This window comes from Acartia tonsa, chromosome 14, assembly GCF_053477335.1.
Source record: "Acartia tonsa isolate MP-2025a chromosome 14, ASM5347733v1, whole genome shotgun sequence".
In the NCBI taxonomy this organism is placed as follows: Eukaryota; Metazoa; Arthropoda; class Copepoda; order Calanoida; family Acartiidae; genus Acartia; species Acartia tonsa.
The window spans coordinates 18741382-18758711 of record NC_137273.1 but is presented as its reverse complement, the minus strand read 5'-3'; the positions used below and the strand labels follow the sequence as shown (position 1 = coordinate 18758711).

Below are 17330 nucleotides of genomic sequence, written 5' to 3'. Positions count from 1 at the left end.
ATTTATTTCAAAATCATTATTTAGAATCAAGATCAGTCCGTAAGTTAAATTCAATCATATATTCATCTTTCCAGACAGACAAACATTTCTTTTGATAAAATTTGATTATTTGTGTTTTTGTTTCTACTGCAGACATACATATCTATCCTTTGCATATTTGGTAAATCAGGGAATAGGGATTGCTATAAAAAAATAAAGGTAGAGCAGAGATTTTAAGGTCTAATTGCTTAATGTTGGCCATAAGGAGTGTAAACATCCAAAGGCATTATAACAAAGTGAAGTAACAAATTATAAATCTACTAGCAGATGCACCCCTAGAGTCTAGGGGCTCTATATTCAAAGGAATATAACAGGGCAAAAATGGCCTAAAACCATATTGAGATTTTTATGATAATAATATTGCCTAAAAGCATCCTAAGCCCAGTAGAGGAAGACCATATTGGTTCAGTAGTTAGCAAGATCATTTGCTACAAACAAAAAACCTTATTCTTTTATAAAATAGGATTATTGTATTTTAATCCTATGTTTTGTTAACTATTTTTACTTATGTTACTCATGGAATAATTATCCTAGGGTGTTGGGTTTATTAGAGTATTTTTTCTTCAGAATCTTTTTCCTTTCTCTAGATAAAGCAAAATATTGAAACAAGTGCAAAATATCTCATATTTATTGCAGGAAAATTGCAGTGCCAGAATTATGCAAATGTCTGTCCGGTTGTCTGTCTTTGTAGCATCTGTCTGTGCTTGCATAATTTGTCTGTCTGCACTGCAAATATGTGTCAGGAAGTGTTTGTTTTTAAGGAGCAAAGATACTCTATAGTTCTGTATGTTAAAGATCTCATTGGAAACTATACATACTATGGAGATATGAATGTTTAGTTGTTATTTTATGTAGATGGAATTTTTAGTGAAGATTTCTCTGACCTTCAAGGAACTGTTCTATTTTAATCAATACATTTAAACCACTTTGTAGGATATGTTAATTTCTAGGATACTTTTTTCAACCATTTTTTATTAAGCTAGGATAGACATGATATCTTAGATTTTCAAAACATGTTGTGAAGATTCATGAGCATCTACTTTATTTGTTATTTAGTCTATCAGATTATTAAAACCAAAGCTTGTTTATGATGCTTTAGTTAGTTACTTGTGGATTTTTTCATACTAGTTGTATTTTTATTTCATGTGTTTTTTGCTTCTTTATTTTATGTGTATGCTTTTTTATTCTTTTGCATGCATTTGTGTGTTTGTGCTTGTACATTTATATATTCTTCTTGCATTTGTTTATTTTTGTATTTATGCTTTTTATGAGTTTTATTCTTGAATAGTTTAGAAATTCTGGTCTTCTATAACATTTACAGAATACAGAGGTTTTCGACACATAATCTCAACTTAAACATTATATACCTTTTATCAGAAAGACCTTTTAGGGTTAGGTAGAGCATAAGATAACTAATGATTTTTATCAATCAAACCCTAGCACAAATATGACCAAGGACATTGAAATTAAAGACGAGTTAGGTTAGGTTATATTAAGTACTGGGGTTGCCCTGCAGATATAACCTTGCAGGGTTAGCAACCCAGGAAGGGGTTAAGCATAGGAAAAAACTACCACCACTCATATTCTCTTTTTATTTGAAAAATAAGGGAGGAGGGGTGGGGGTTTGTCAGTGCTTAACAGGTTAAAACATTTGGATAAAATTTCTTAATACAAATCCAATTTTTAATTAATTAGCTATAAAAACCAAATCTACAAATTGTACTATATTATTTTATATTTATGTACTATACACAATACACATATTTCCCAGTAAAAAATATAAGTTGCCTAGAAAGAGAAACTGTGTGTTCACTGCATTCATTGTTGTTGAACTCATATCCTAAAGAAATTTTAATCAATAATTTTAGATTAATATAAGGGTGGTTAATGTACCCTACAAAATAGCCTGAAACCAAAGCATTCCCTTATGCTTCTGAAATTATCATTTCAGTGGTTTCTAAGTTAACCTACAACGTTAAGTAATGGATCTAAAAGGATATGATGTTGCACAAAATTACCCCTTCTGTAGATTAGATTCAATTTTTAGTTGAAATGTTTGGACACTCAACTTACTGAACAAACCAATCAAAAATCAAATTGTTGAGCCAACAAATAAGAAAACGTTATTTTAAAACTTTGTTGACTAGTGTACTAAAAATATGCTTATGATATTGCTTACCCTGTTTGATTGTGTATAAATTGTGTAGCTGATGACCTCTCCATTTGGTTTCGCGGGCTTTTTCCAGCTCACAAGGATACTTGATCTGATGTCAGGGTGACCAAATTTATTTTTTAGAATTTTTAAAAATTTTTTTTAACCTCAGTAGAAGTTTTTCATTAAAGAAGAGAGAAACATCCAACCCCCCCCCCCCCCTCATCATATATTTTAGTTTTTAGCTTTGATAACATAGCTCAAACAACTAAAGCTAAAACTAAGACTTTTAAAATGTTGGTTACCCTGCCTTGAAACTGCCAAAGCTTTCACATCTTCTGGGGCAGATGGTACTGTAATAAGAACAAAATTATATCATGTACTAAGCATCAGAAATCATCAAATAGAGTAGTATATGAAAAGTAACTTGATATTTAATTGTTCCATAAAGAAGCACTGGAAAGTGTAATGTGTGTTATTAATAATTTTAAGTCTATTAATAAGGAATAAGATGATAAGTGAGATAGGAAACCCCTAAAAAGAATTTCTAATTTTAAAATTCTAATGTCTATTCATAAATTTATTTTATCATCTAAAATACAAGAACAAAATTGTCAACTCCAAATGTTTTTTATGAACTAGGCTTTATTCATTTTTGATGAACTAAATAAAACAGCAGTAGTTTATTATTGTTTTTAAATCTTTAGTTTGAACCAAACAACAAAGACGCAGTTCTAATAATGCAATATCTTAAATCTCATTATGTAATCAATTGACCAATTAAAGGCCAATACACAGACTAAATGACCAATGACAGGCCAGTATACATCTTAATTGACCAATGGGAGGGCAGTAAGACGTCAGATTAAAATCTACAATAAATTAACCAATAGAAAAAACCGAGACAGCGTAAAGTGGCACCAAAAAACTACGTCATACAAGAAAGTTGACCAATGAGAGGCCAGTATACACTGTAATTGACCAATGGTAAAATTTATACTGACCTCTCATTGGATAATCTATTGTATGACGTCATTTTTTGGTGCCACTTTATGCTGTCTTGAAATAGCAATTATACAACCTTCATATTTGATCCTATAAGAACCCTTACCATCTTGAGTTGTAGCACATGTAATTTTCTGACTTGAAACGCCCACTCCAGCCTATAATAAGTCCATTGTTAGAAAAGTAACTACATTGCAATTGTACTTTATCAGTATGTTAGTCCGTTATGTGACATAATGACATATTTATTAATTCTAGGTTGACGGATTTTTAAAAGCAAAGCTTTTTTATAATCAAGGCCGGTCCGTAATTAGGTAAAGCATTATAAGCGAGGTAACATTACAATCAAATCCTAAAAATGATGATATGTCCTGTTACTGTATCCAATATTAACGCAAATTTGCAAAAAAAATTCTGGATTTTATGATTGTTGTCATCCTTGATATGTTAAAATTTTGATTCATAATTTTAGATTAATGAGAGATAGAAAGATATATTTTATTTAACCAAGAGATAACTTTCTCTGGATGAAGGATTGCCATATACTAGTTCAAAGATTAAACAATGTGTCTTAGAAGGGAGATTATTTTCTGCTTATAAACATATAGTTTAACAAAGCCTATTTTATTTAAATATTAGAAGAGTTTCAAATAAACAAGGATAACAACATCCATAAAGGCAAAGCACTGAAACGGTAGGACAAACGGACATTAACACTTGTATAGTGTCAGAACTGAATATTCAGAATATGAATGTATAAGAGTCGAAGCAAAATTGTAAGTAAATTTGTTGAAAAACTGCTTGATACAGGAAAATGTTTATGGACATACTTACATTTTTAGAACTTGATTATAGAGCTGCTTCGCCTATAACATTATACTTTGTTGTCCCAGGAATCAATATACCAAAAATCAGATCAATCGGATGATTAGATCACATAAAAATTTGTTGTTAACAAAGTAAAAAAATCAACATGTTTAAAATGAACGTACGGACATTCTGGTAATGCTTATAGAGTTGCTACGCTTTTTAAATCGTACCTAACTACTATAGGAATCACCATGCAAAGTTTGAAATCGAAAGGATAATTCTAACATGCCTAAATTAACGAAAACTATCTCTCTGTGACGGACGTACGGACGGACCGACCCTAATTATAGAAAAGCTTGGCTTTTAAAAAGGAATAATATCTTTCTTCTAACATGGGCCTTAAAGTATATCTTTTAAGATTAGTAGTCAAATACTTTGTATAAGTCAAACTGACTAAAATTAAACAGTTTTTAACGGCAGAAAATGTATTGAAATTGGTAGGAAATGGACAGAAAAAGAACTTAAACCAAGCAAAGTCAAAAATGTAGAAAAGCCTTGCTTTCCCAAAAAATCCCGAGAGCGGACAAAAATGATGAAAATGATATTAAAAGAGGTGTAAAGATAGATTAAAGAATTACAGGGATAAGCGATACAGAAAAAAGAAAAAAATGACAATTTGGATTTAAATCAGGAGTATACTTTTGGGAATAATATAGGATTTTGATTGGGTTGTATAAAGTAACACATGGTCTAAACCTTTCCACCAATGATATTAATCTACATTTAAGGGTTAGGTTTTTTTTATAATAAATAGTATAATAGACTTCATCATACACAGTTAAAGTCAGAACTTTTAGATAAAGGACGAGCAATTAAAGTGAAAGTAGATGTTGTCACATTTCATAAATTAAGAATGTAACTTTACAAAGCCATATGACGTCGCAAAAATGAGGGATTATCCATATGTTTTTAGGGGTTTTCTTTACCACTTCTTCTCTCATCTTCCTCATTTTTTATGACGTCACATGCCTGATTTTTCAGACTCTTTGTAAAGTTATATTAAGAATTATCCCTGTATCCTTGATTTACAGCAGGTGATAATGAAATCAAATATCATTTTACATTCGCAAGATTAATTTCACATACACACACACACACATGCAAACTATGACAGGCCAAGGTAATATACAAAGGTAGGATAATAGGACACCTTGTTAGTAGCGAAGCTTCTGTATAAGAAAGGTATGTCCGGTCGTATGTATGTTACAAAACAATGAGATCTACTTAAGATAAGAGTCTGGCTTTATTGTTAATTCAGATTCCATAAAAAGAGGCATTTTTAAGCATATGAAAGTAAATTAAATTGCTTCTTGATTTTTATCTTTTATATATTACTGAGAAAGATAGGCGTCCTAAATATTGATTAGGTTTCCACAACTTTCAGAAAATTTAGTTAAAAATGATTGTCAGACTGCCATTTAGCCGTTTTTTTTAGTGTTTTATGTAACATGTAGATGATATATAGTCGAAATTAAAGATTAATAGCTTAAAACTACGTAAAATTGAAAATAAATAGCCTAAAACCATATCGGGACCTATGTGAGGATTTTCTAAAATGGAGAACTCAATCGGTATCGAAGTCTTAAGCTAAAGACAAACCTTACAACTTTATATAATAGAACATGACTACTATATTATTTTCTTATTTATCAACCCCTTTTTTATAACCATGTATAACATCTTTTTTTCATGATAATAATTTTTCATTTTATTCATCAAAATTCTTTCTTTTGCATAATTGAAAAATATCTCATTTAAAATTTAGGTTTGCAAAAGTTAAAGTGACTTAACAAGCTAACAGAAAATAGAATAGGAAAGTGATTAGGTGATTGCCCTGCAGGGGGCTCTAACCCTGCAGGGCAATCACCTAACCCAACTTAACCTAACCTAAACTAAAATAACCTATAAAAAGCTACTGTGAAAATACGACAAATCGCCCAATAAGAAGCATTGCCACGAAATTGACTATACTCGAAGATTGTTTATAAAACTTTGGGTACTAGTTTAATTTACAGTCCAATATCCCCTATCTCCATGTTATTAACCCTAAAATACTAAACCAGAGCTGGATCTTTAAATCGTTTTTATGGTGCGCTGAATCGGGGCGATTCAAAGGTGAACCGTAGGTGCGCTGATGGTGAGCCACAGCCCACCTATAAAACATTGATTTTTAAAAGATTTTCGGTGCGGTGTTGTTAAATCACTTGCGCACTCACTAAAATATCGATCCGCGCCAGTACAACTTTATTACTTAAGCAGTGTCAGTAAGGTATTTTATATAAAATGCCGTGTCAGTATGGTATTTTATTTAAACATTAATATATAATTTATTTTAAAAATAACTATAAAAATGTTTTCACGATAGTTTTGCAATAAAATATTAAAGTAATTAAAAAAAATATTTATTTATTAAATAAATCACCCCCCGATTTGGTTCGACAATGCCACTCGGTGAGTGGCATTGCCGCGCCGGTGCCGCGCAACTGGGCGCGCCAAATCGCCCATGCAAATTCGATTTAAAGATTGGTATTTAATAATTTGATGGCGCGCTGAATGAATCGCCCCGGTTTAGATCACCTATAAACGATTTAAAGATCAAGCTCTGTATGTTGCGTAGAACATAAAAAAAATAGAGCAAAAAACGAGATAAGTGGCCGTTTTCGATACCTCTCTTCCCTCCCCCCCCCCTTTAAGGTAGTGAAATGTACATTGTACCTTTGTAAAAGCTGCAATTTTGATGAAATAACTGGTAAATCTTTCCAAATTTTTTAGCTCAGTCTCCAAACCTACCAGCCTTGTTTCTTGTATTGGGGCTTGGCCTAAACAATAGATATAGATGGTCAAACTGGCCCCTTAATCCGTCAAACTTAAAAAAAGTCTAGCAGATTGTTTATTTTTTGGAATATACGATTCATTCCAAAAGTACGAGCGACAAAATTGTCGAAAAAATGACTGCACTTTCGAAATGGATTTATTAATATTTTGATCTTCATGATTTTCATGTTCTATAATAAAGTGAACTCTGTAGCGGGCTAAAATAACGATATCCTTTTTACCCCATCCTCTTTCCGCCTACTGGATAAACGGCCTGACCAATAAATGCGAGGGGAAATTGCAACTTAAATTGACGACAATTTATCTCCGGTTATAATATCTACTATATTCTAAACCCACTGCTTTCGTATCAAAATCTGTACATAGCAATTGCCTAACATAATACATAAATTGATGCGTCTTGTAAAATTATAGCATATTAAAATTGTCATCAATACAGAAAATTGTACGATTTATATGTATGCTGTAAACGTCATCAACAGATAAAAATATAAATATTTCCTATTATATTCTATCCCTATTGATAATATTAAATCCCGTCAATGACAAATTTTTCTTACCTCCGATTTTATTTTCTTCTCTATAGCTGACTCTATACCCAAGTATAATGCCGTTTCTACCACTCTAAATCATTTTAAACGAATTAATATTGAATAAGAATTACAACATCCATAGCGAAGCTAAAAAATTGTTCTCATATTTAATCCTTGAAAATTTCAGCCGTCTATCTTGAATAGGAATCGTGAAAATCACAAAAGCCTAAAAAACTAGGAATTGATATAGCACTCTAATCAAAAGACAAATCTTGATTAAACTTGGTGAAAATATGTATAACTTTAATCTAGATAATCCCTGAAAATGTTAGCCCTCTATCTTGTAAAGCAGTTCAGAAAATCACAAAAACTTGATAATCTAGGAATCGATATAGCACCCCAATTTCTATCCAAATCTTGATGAAACTTGTTTGAAATATGTAGGATGTGAACTTGTTTACTCCTTAAAAATTTCAGCGGTCTCTCTTGAATAGGAGCTCAGAAAATCACGTTCCTGCCATAGCGTTACGGACGGACAGACAAATTGAATTATAAAGTAGCTTCGCTACTAACAAATAGCAATTATGTCCAAAGTGGTTAAGTAAACACACCACTCCTTAACCGAACTTTAGATTAAAAAAATTTCCCAAACATTCGGCAAATTTCCCAAAATGGCGATATCTGGCAAGAAGGAACGGCTGGGATTTTGTTCTCAGCTGATTCTAACTACCACTAGGTCCTATTTGAACGCCCAATTGTCCGAATGTTTGGGAAATTTTTTTAATCTAAAGTTTGGTTAAGGAGGGGTGTGTAAAGTCTAGATATACATATTTTTAAATCTTTCACTAACTTGAATATGAACAAAAATCTATCTATACCTATGTATGTCTCTGTCGTGCCTATGTGTCTGTCCAAATGTCGGTCTGTAGGTCTCTCTGTCTGATTATTTGTCTATCCAAATGTCGGTCTGTAGGTCTCTCTGTCTGATTATTTGTCTATCTGTCTTTCTATTCATTTGTCTTTTTGTCTATTTGCCGATCTGTCTATCAGATGTTCTGTCTATCTGTTTATCTATCTATCTATCTATCTATCTATCTATCTATCTATCTATCTATCTATCTATCTATCTATCTATCTATCTATCTATCTATCTATCTATCTATCTATCTATCTATCTATCTATCTATCTATCTATCTATCTATCTATCTATCTATCTATCTATCTATCTATCTATCTATCTATCTATCTATCTATCTATCTATCTATCTATCTATCTATCTATCTATCTACCACACCTCTGGGGGAGGACTCCATGACAGTTCTAAGCTGGTTGAAGATTTGGCTGTGCACTTGACTTCTTTCACAGGCGTCTCAGGAACTAAAATAAAAGTTTAGTTTAAATGGCATAATGATTAGTTATAAATTTAAAGGTTCAGTTAATGTCAAGGCATTTTGTCGAATAGTGCTTTTAGTGTAAGGTGTCTAACATAGCATAAAAAAGAGCTATAATACTATCTTTAGTAATAGTGGCTACGCCCCTAGAGGCCTCTAATGGCACTTTAAATGTTTGGCTTTTTTGTTCAAGTCTCTACGATACCTATCTATGTTGCGTTCAAGTCTAAGAATATTTAAATCTTTTTTCGTTTTTTTGTGATGTCTTGGATCGTGGTGGTACCTTCCCCCAAAATAGTTATAAACCTTTCCAGGACATATGAGAAAATACCCTGTTAAGGATAACCCGATCGGTTCAGCAATTAGCGAGATCCTTCGGTACAGACAGACACACAGACAAACAGACACAAAACAGACACACATCCTGTTACTTTATCATAAGGGTTACTCAGTCCCAAACCCAGCATTTTATTGGCCAAGACATTCAACATTAAAGTCAAAATGGAGTCAAAATGAAGGGTGTTAAAATGACAGGTATAATGAATCAAAATCTAAATCATACCTGATTCTAACGTAGATGTAGTGGCCCTCATTGACGTTGGTCCCGGTCCAACACTGAAGGAGTAAACAAATTTCAGAAAAGGTCTTTTACGAGTTTATTATGTTAATATGAAATATATAGCATATATGAAAAACAGCGTAATCTACCTATCTAATTCCAATTGGAATAGTTATTTCTCGCATCGTATTATAAACGGCTTTCCGCGGATATAGAATGTACAATTATAAGATTAAAAACCAGTTTTTTTAGCCCCGAGGTGCCGAAGGCACTGGCTAAAAAAACTGGTTTTAATCTTATGATTGTACATTTTATATTCGTAGAAAGCTGGATATAATACGATGCTAGACATAGTTTTTTTTTCGTATGGATGAGAACCGGTTCCTTTCCACCGGATTCAAATACGAGAAAATTCTTTCTATGATAGCCGGTTTAAGTTTTTGAAAAAAATATTGTCGGTTATTTTGGTGGCAACAATAAAAGGGAGGGGGGGGGGGTGGGTGGATGATAACACTTCCTTCCAAAAATTGAGAAATTTAAGTCAAAAGTCTTTCGACATGTCAATTATACTAATTCCGTGGTTAAAAAACACTATTCAATAATATATTTAAAAACATACATTGTACTACATAGTACAAGTTTTAAATCAATAAAACATTTATATTCAAAACTCATTTGTTAAAATCGTCAATAGTGATTCAAATGTTTTATAGAAATAGGACAATTATATCATATAATACCTGTTAAACGCATTTAGCATAACTTGATATTTTGTGAATGGTTTTAATCCAACAATCCGAAACTCTTGAATATTTTCTCCCCTAAGACAATAATCAATTTTAGAAACAGTTATTCAGTAGTTTCATAGTAATTTGGGTAGCGGGACAAAGTGTCTTAAAAATCAGCCATGTGACGTCATAAAAATGAGGGAGATGAGATTAGAAGTTGGATGATCACTCATTTTTGTCACGTCACATGGCTGATTTTTGAGACACTTTGTCCCGCTACTAATTTGGCAATAAGTAATGAAAAGCACATTTTAGGCTTTAAAATGTACCGTAAAACAAGTAGCATAATAACAAAAAATAAAATCCAATTTAGTATGGCTGTAGTGTACAGATGAGGTTCTCACTAAAAAATAGTCTAAAACCTGCCCGATACCAATACTAACATCAGTCGAATATTATGGACAGATATGCACAGCTGTTTGCAAGATCTTAATGGATATACATACATCAACTACATAAAACAATAACATTATGAATACAGTTTTATGTTGATATTAGATATTTATCGCATCGTATTATAGACAGCTTTTCGCGGATATCAAAAATAAAAATATGAAAACCGTTAAAGACTCGGGCTAACAAAACTGGTTTGGATTTATAATCTTTATTTTAATATTCGTGGAAATTTGTCTGTAATACGATCCTATACATGATTTTTCAGAACAATTTCTAATCCATCTGATATTGAAAGGTCTCGAAGCCATACTGGATAAAATGAAATCACTCACCTTATGGTCCGTTTCATCATTTGGTCGGAGTTCATGTCCCCATATCGAACATGGTATCCCAGTAGATGGCCGTGACGTTTCTCAATCTTACAAAATTCAGTAGTTCAGCTGTCGACCGTTTTTAGAAAGAATATAGAATTGAAGCTGCTCTAAATTCCAAAAGTCTGTCATTTTTTTTTGGGAAAAATGATTTTTTTCGACTTCTATTGAAGATAGAATTCTGATATTTCGTGCTAAGATTAAAACCACCATTAGGAATCAAATCTATAATTAACATCGCCCGTCCGTCCGTCTTTACATATAAATTCTATGAGAGGAATTAGATTTCTGTAAACAATTCTATGAGATATTTCAAATGACCAATAGGTTGTCATGAATGTTGTCATCCTTGTTTAACATAAATAAAAATGAATAATTTAATCAACAAATGTAAAATGAATCTAAATTAGAATAATTGATTTAAATAAATCCTACATTAACAGATTGATATTTACGTAAAAATATTAATCTTTTCAAACTTTAATTAAAATTTAAAGTAATTAAAAATGTTAATAGTTTAATACAAAAAATAAAACCGCGGTAGAATAGTTATGGTGTAAGCTGTTAATAAAACTGGTACCCAATGTTTATAATTATCTTATGCTTTAGACTGAAAACTTTGGGTACTTTTGATGAAGTACAAAACTGGTAGTTACCATTCGTTTCAACCAATAATTTTTATTTACAGAAGGGGTAATCTTATCCTATCTCTTAAGATCCAATTCCATAAGAGGCATAAATTAAACACAACAACACAATTGTTTTTTTAGTAGCGAAGCTATTAGTACTCTATAATTCCGAATGTCCGTCCGTCTGTCCGTAATTAATAAATTGGGGGAAACGTGATTTTCTCGGCTCCTATTCATGATAGAAAGCTGAAATTTTTAGTGAAGATTCCCACTATATATGTCCATCTTATATATACATTGTTTTGTCTGTTTGTTATTTGGGGTGCTAGATCGATTCCTAGATTTTTACGTTTTCGTGATTTTCTCAACTCCTTTTCAAGATAAAGGGCTGAAATTTTCAGGGATTAATTAATTTTATTTCTACATATTTTCACCAAGTTTTAATGATATTTTTTGTTTGTTAATTGGGGTGCTAGATCGATTCCTAGATTTTTAAAGTTTTCATGGTTTTCTCAATTCCTTTTCAGGATTGACGGTTGAAATTATCAGAATTGCTCATGTTTTACATATTTCCATCAAGTTTCATTAAGATTTGTCTATTAATTGCGGTGCTAGATCGATTCCTAGATATAAGTTTTCATGATTATAAGGTTGCGTGATTTTAAAGGTGTGATGATTACCCTATTTTTCCAATGTTAATATTTATTATATGACACTGCTTTATAGTAATTTTTTCCTGATATACAATCATAATTTTTGAGCTTCGCTACTTATGGATGTTGGTCATCCTTGTTTTTTTTATCTATCTATCTATATGGCTGTGTATGAATATGACCGCTGAACTGCGAACCTGCGGCGGATCCCAGGTGACCAGAATTTCTCTGGCAGTCAACGCTTTCGCCTCCACGTTCATGGGACTTCCAGATGGAGCTGAAAAAAATTATACTAGTGACAAAGATAATCTATAAGTAAAACCTGTTCGTCAGTCTTCCATGTTAAAGAGTGAAATTGTAACTGGACAAAGTGTCTAAAAAACCAGCCATGTTACGTCAAAAAAAAATTTGTGAATATCCATCTCTTTTTTAGTTTTTTTTTCAACTTCTCCTCTCATTTCCCTCATTTTTATGTCGTCAAATGGCTGATTTTTTAGACACTTAAATAGATCACTTCCCAATTTTAACATTCATTCGATATGAGTTTCAATGTTTTATTTCTAGAAATGGCAATAAATACAAATATTTTGCAGAAGGATTTGAAACTTACCTTCTTCTCGTGTGTGGACCAATAGCTGTTGGGTTGGGGGTCCTGCACCTAAAAAATTAAAGTAATTATATGTGTGTCAGTGTGTACCGTATTGTCTCATCAATGCAATGGCTCAAATCTACAACTTTCCGGAACAATTTGTAATTTTCAGGAAAAAATTTGTTTATTTTGAAAACAGTAAAAGTGTCTAACTATGACGTCAGAAAAAATTAACAATTAACCAATGAGAAGCCAGTATTCACAATGGTAAAATATATAGCGGCCTCCCATTGGTTAATTGTTAATTTTTTCTGACGTCATAGTTAGACACTTTTACTGTTTTCGTTTATTTTCCAACAAAAAAATTCAAAATTAGTAAAGAGTTCAATTAATTGTCCTGTTTTTGGCCTGTATCCTAATCTTTTTATACATACAAAGCCGATTGAGTTCTTCATTTTATAGAAGCTTCACGCAGGTCCACAGATAGTTTTAGGCTATTTAATTTCTTAACTTGTGACTTAAAACCCTTTATCTGATTTTCTAATACAGAGCTATTAGATGCTATAGGACAGCCACTAGTATTATTAAAAGATTATAGTTCTCAATATGTAATGTAACATTACCTGTATTGATAACGATGTTAGCAAGCTTTAGTGAAAGTTTTATGCTCTAAAATTTACCTATAGTATTGACACTCATAACTCTAAGATAATATTTACCTATAGTATTGACACTCATAACTCTAAGAACATACATAGATGCTGGTCGCAATCCGTCCACCCTAAAAGTAAATACTCTATTATAGAGTTGCTACGCTTCTATAAGTTTTAAATTCGCGTTTTTATCAGGGATCTGTAGGGATAAGACAATGGACGATCAATTATATACCCCGCTCCCTAATTATGATAAATTAAATTACCCATTATACCCACATTTAAATAATTGTAGAAAACTTTGTAAAACCCAATCATAATAATAATCCCCAAAATTTTTAACTTTATAATTTACTAGCGGTTTCGCCCCTAGCCTCTAGGGGCTATGCCCCAAGAGGTGATAAAAAAAAAATTATGGCGAAAATCGTAAAGGACCATGGAAATCTCCTTCAAAAAAAAAATAAAAAAAAAAATGGGGGGGGGATTTTTTGGCTTTTGGGGGGGTTGGGGGTGTCCCACCCCCCAAGAAAATAGCTTAAAACCACCACAGGACCAATAGGTAGATACCCTGAAGAGTAGAATCCGATCGGTTCAGTGGTTACCGAGATCTTAAGGGACAGACAGACAGACGGACAGACAGACAGACAGACATCGTTCTACTTTGTATTATAGATATTCTAACTACACTACAGTTTATTGTCTTCTTCTATAAATTGCTGCCACAATTACGGTTTCTTAGATATTAAGTGATAATCAAACAACCAAACATCCTAATATTAAAAGATGTTAAAATGTTTAAATGTAGGATTTAAAATGAGTCTAAAAACATTTATTTGGTGATTTGGCACGGGAGCCAAAAAACAAAGTTTTAGAATCATTTAAAATGCTTTTTAAACATTTATCCCTTCATACTAAAATAAATGAATGTATGTTTGTGTATATCCAGTAAGATCTTGTAAACGGCTGGATTTGGAATAGCTTAGTTTTTGTACAGGGCAGGATTTAGGCTATTTGTCAGGGAATAAGTCAACTCTCCTGGGAGTAAAAGCTCCTCAAAAAAGTTTAGGCGTCAATATATCTTCACGTTTAATTGATTGAGGTTTGAAGCAACTTTATAAGCCATACATATCCGTATGTCTGAAGTATAATACCTTGCAAAACTTAGTTCTCGGCTGACCGTCAAATTTAACGCGTCCCTGAAAACAAAATGACTAAGATTTCATATTAGAAAGGTAAATAGAATGTAGATAGATATATTATTTGAGTGGTTGATAAATAGATAGATAGATGTATGCATCTAGGTAAATTTTTAGATAGATAGATACATAATTAGATAGGTAGATAGTCTAAATATTATTTTATTCTTAATACTTAAAGGAAAATTTATTTGCCTTTGAACGAAATACAAAAATCATAAATTATGTAAAAATATTTTTATAAAACAACTTTTGAAACAAGAACGTTTATGTCAAAAGTAGAACAGCAATAACAATAAAAATAAAAATTTTTGAAAATGTTTTAGATTTTTTTGTAGGTTGGAGGACACTTCCAAAAGTTTTTTGGGGTGCCCACATGAAAGATGTCCAAAAATGGGGACAGTGATCTAAAGGGATCAGACAATAGCCGATAAATTGATGTACATAAACACAAAATTACCCCTTCTGTAGATTACAATTAGTGGTTAAAACGTTTGGTTACTCAACTAATAAACAAACCAATCAAAATTCATTAAAGTCCCCAAAGTTGATAAGCCAACGAATAAGAAAACGTTATAACAAATTTTTAGTGACTAGATTAAAAAATTCCCATTTTCTCCTCTTTCTCTGAGGTAGGTATTATCAAATTATCCCATACCTGAGGTGAATTCTTTAAAAAATCAGTTCGCCCCACTAAAATCAGTGAGGCTCACTAAAAATTTAGAGGGGTTAATTTTGCCTCACTAAAAATTTAGTGGGGCAAAAGTTTTTGTAAGAATTCATCTCCTGAGTTTTAAAAACAATATAGGCAAATAACAGACATACTAAATTTGTATAAAAATACTTAAAGTCAAAATATACAACATGGTAATTTGATATTTTCTAAAATTCTATATATTCGATAAATACAATTTTCAGAAATTTTGAATTTTGTATCAGCTGTATTTGTTAAATTCAAAGCTTACATATGTGGACTATAAGAAAATTTGAAAAAAACGTATTATTGATGTTTAATGTGTAGGTTAGATTAGGTTAAAAGAGCCCGCATGGATACTGATAGTACCCCATAGAAATTGGGCCCTTGTAGTGTTAGCTCGTCTAACCAAAATTATTATTTCTTCAAGGTCATACATTATTTATTTCTTAAGTATTTTTTCTGATTAAGACATGATAAAGTTTGCCTTTTGTATAATGAAAAAAACAACAAGCATGACAAAATCCATAAGTAGCATAAAAAATCATTAACGTAAAACGGACAAAGTCAGTTATAGAGTAGAACACAGATGTTCCGTTTCATAAAATATAAATATAAAGTATGTAAAAAAATTACGACACCTTCAAATGTAAATTTGTATACGTCTCTTGTAGCATGACAGAATGACCGACGGACCAAATTCATTAAAATCTAGATTCCCATTTGTAAAAGAAATCTTAAAAAAACTCAGCTATTTATAATGAATAGCAGCCAGTAATTACAGGTTTTTATCATACCGTTTTTTGAAGACGAAGAAAGTCCCTCAAAAAATTCTGATGTCATAAAAATGAGGTATTTTAGAGAAGGAGTGGGAAATAAAACCCCTTAAAAAGAGATGGATAATCCCTCATTTTTATGACGTCACATGCTGATTTTTAGAGACTTTCTTCGTCTTCCATTTTTTTCACAGACGTACAGACGGATAGACGGACGGACATTTCAAATTATAGAGTTGTCCCTCTGCTTATAATAATCAATAGACTTTGTCCCATGAGAATAACATAACTTTTACTTTTATAATAACTTCAACTTTTATTCTACACTATTAGCTACGCCCCTAGCGTCTAGCCAAATAATGAAATTAAATAGCATTGTATCGGAAGTATAATAGTGTGATGCGTTTGTGAACTCGAACCTTTATCTAAAGAGGCGATGTGCTCCATGAATCCTGTGGAGGCAGCTGTTTTATTTGATATGAGACCAGAAGATTTTACTTTGGTTAATGGGCAGGTGGATTTGCTCATTGGGCACCTGCGCCCGTCGATGTTTCCCTACTCTGAACGCTCAGTAGGAGAAAACATGCTTTACTCCAGCTTGTTTGGATCTGGATATTTTGCTGTGAGTGCTAATGGATTATCAAAGAGTAGGTATGTTGTCTGCTCAGATTTCGAGTTGGAAAGTGAAGCTATAGGGTTTTTAAAACCAGAAAGCTCAGATGTTCAGCCGCAGCCGACTGTTGGTGCTGCTTGTGACGCTATTGATGAACCTGTTGGTTCTGCTTGTAACGCTGTTAATGAACTTGTTGGTTCTGCTTGTAACGCTGCTGATGAACCTGTTGGTTCTGCTAGTACTGCAGCCGTTGACAACATAGCTACGGCGGGTGTTGCCGTGGCTATTACTGATAATGATGTTAGTTGTGCTGCAGTTAATCCTGATGATATTGGTGATGATGCTGTAGCCGTTGATAACATTGTTACGGCGGGTGTTGCCGTCGTCGTTCACGATGATGTTGCTAAATTTGTTTGTGTTCCAGCCGTTTCTGATAATAAGGTTGGTGCTGTTGTAAATCAAGAATCGACTTGGTTGCTGCCAAGCTTGCCGCCCGACACAGGGTAAGAGGCCTGCAATATGGCGGGTGGAAATATGGCGGGTGTTGCCGCCAGAAAGTTATTGAAAATTTTTCAAACCACACATA

General features: G+C 32.4%; 1 protein-coding gene across 1 annotated transcript in view; it reads right to left on the bottom strand.

Annotated features, from left to right (window-relative positions):
• The window catches only part of LOC145305349 (cell adhesion molecule Dscam1-like), a 170263-nt gene that overhangs the window by 22187 nt on the left and 130746 nt on the right, over positions 1-17330 (bottom strand). Inside the window, exons 41-54 of the mRNA XM_080146966.1 lie at positions 14617-14661; positions 13532-13593; positions 12834-12881; positions 12421-12500; positions 10903-10988; positions 10127-10207; positions 9390-9442; positions 8731-8813; positions 7462-7525; positions 6782-6885; positions 3303-3354; positions 2502-2544; positions 2219-2303; positions 1828-1879 (exon numbers count right to left, since the gene is read on the bottom strand). Coding sequence (XP_080003092.1) covers positions 1828-1879; positions 2219-2303; positions 2502-2544; positions 3303-3354; positions 6782-6885; positions 7462-7525; positions 8731-8813; positions 9390-9442; positions 10127-10207; positions 10903-10988; positions 12421-12500; positions 12834-12881; positions 13532-13593; positions 14617-14661 — 938 coding nt within the window. The remainder of the gene's footprint in view (positions 1-1827; positions 1880-2218; positions 2304-2501; positions 2545-3302; positions 3355-6781; positions 6886-7461; positions 7526-8730; positions 8814-9389; positions 9443-10126; positions 10208-10902; positions 10989-12420; positions 12501-12833; positions 12882-13531; positions 13594-14616; positions 14662-17330) is intronic.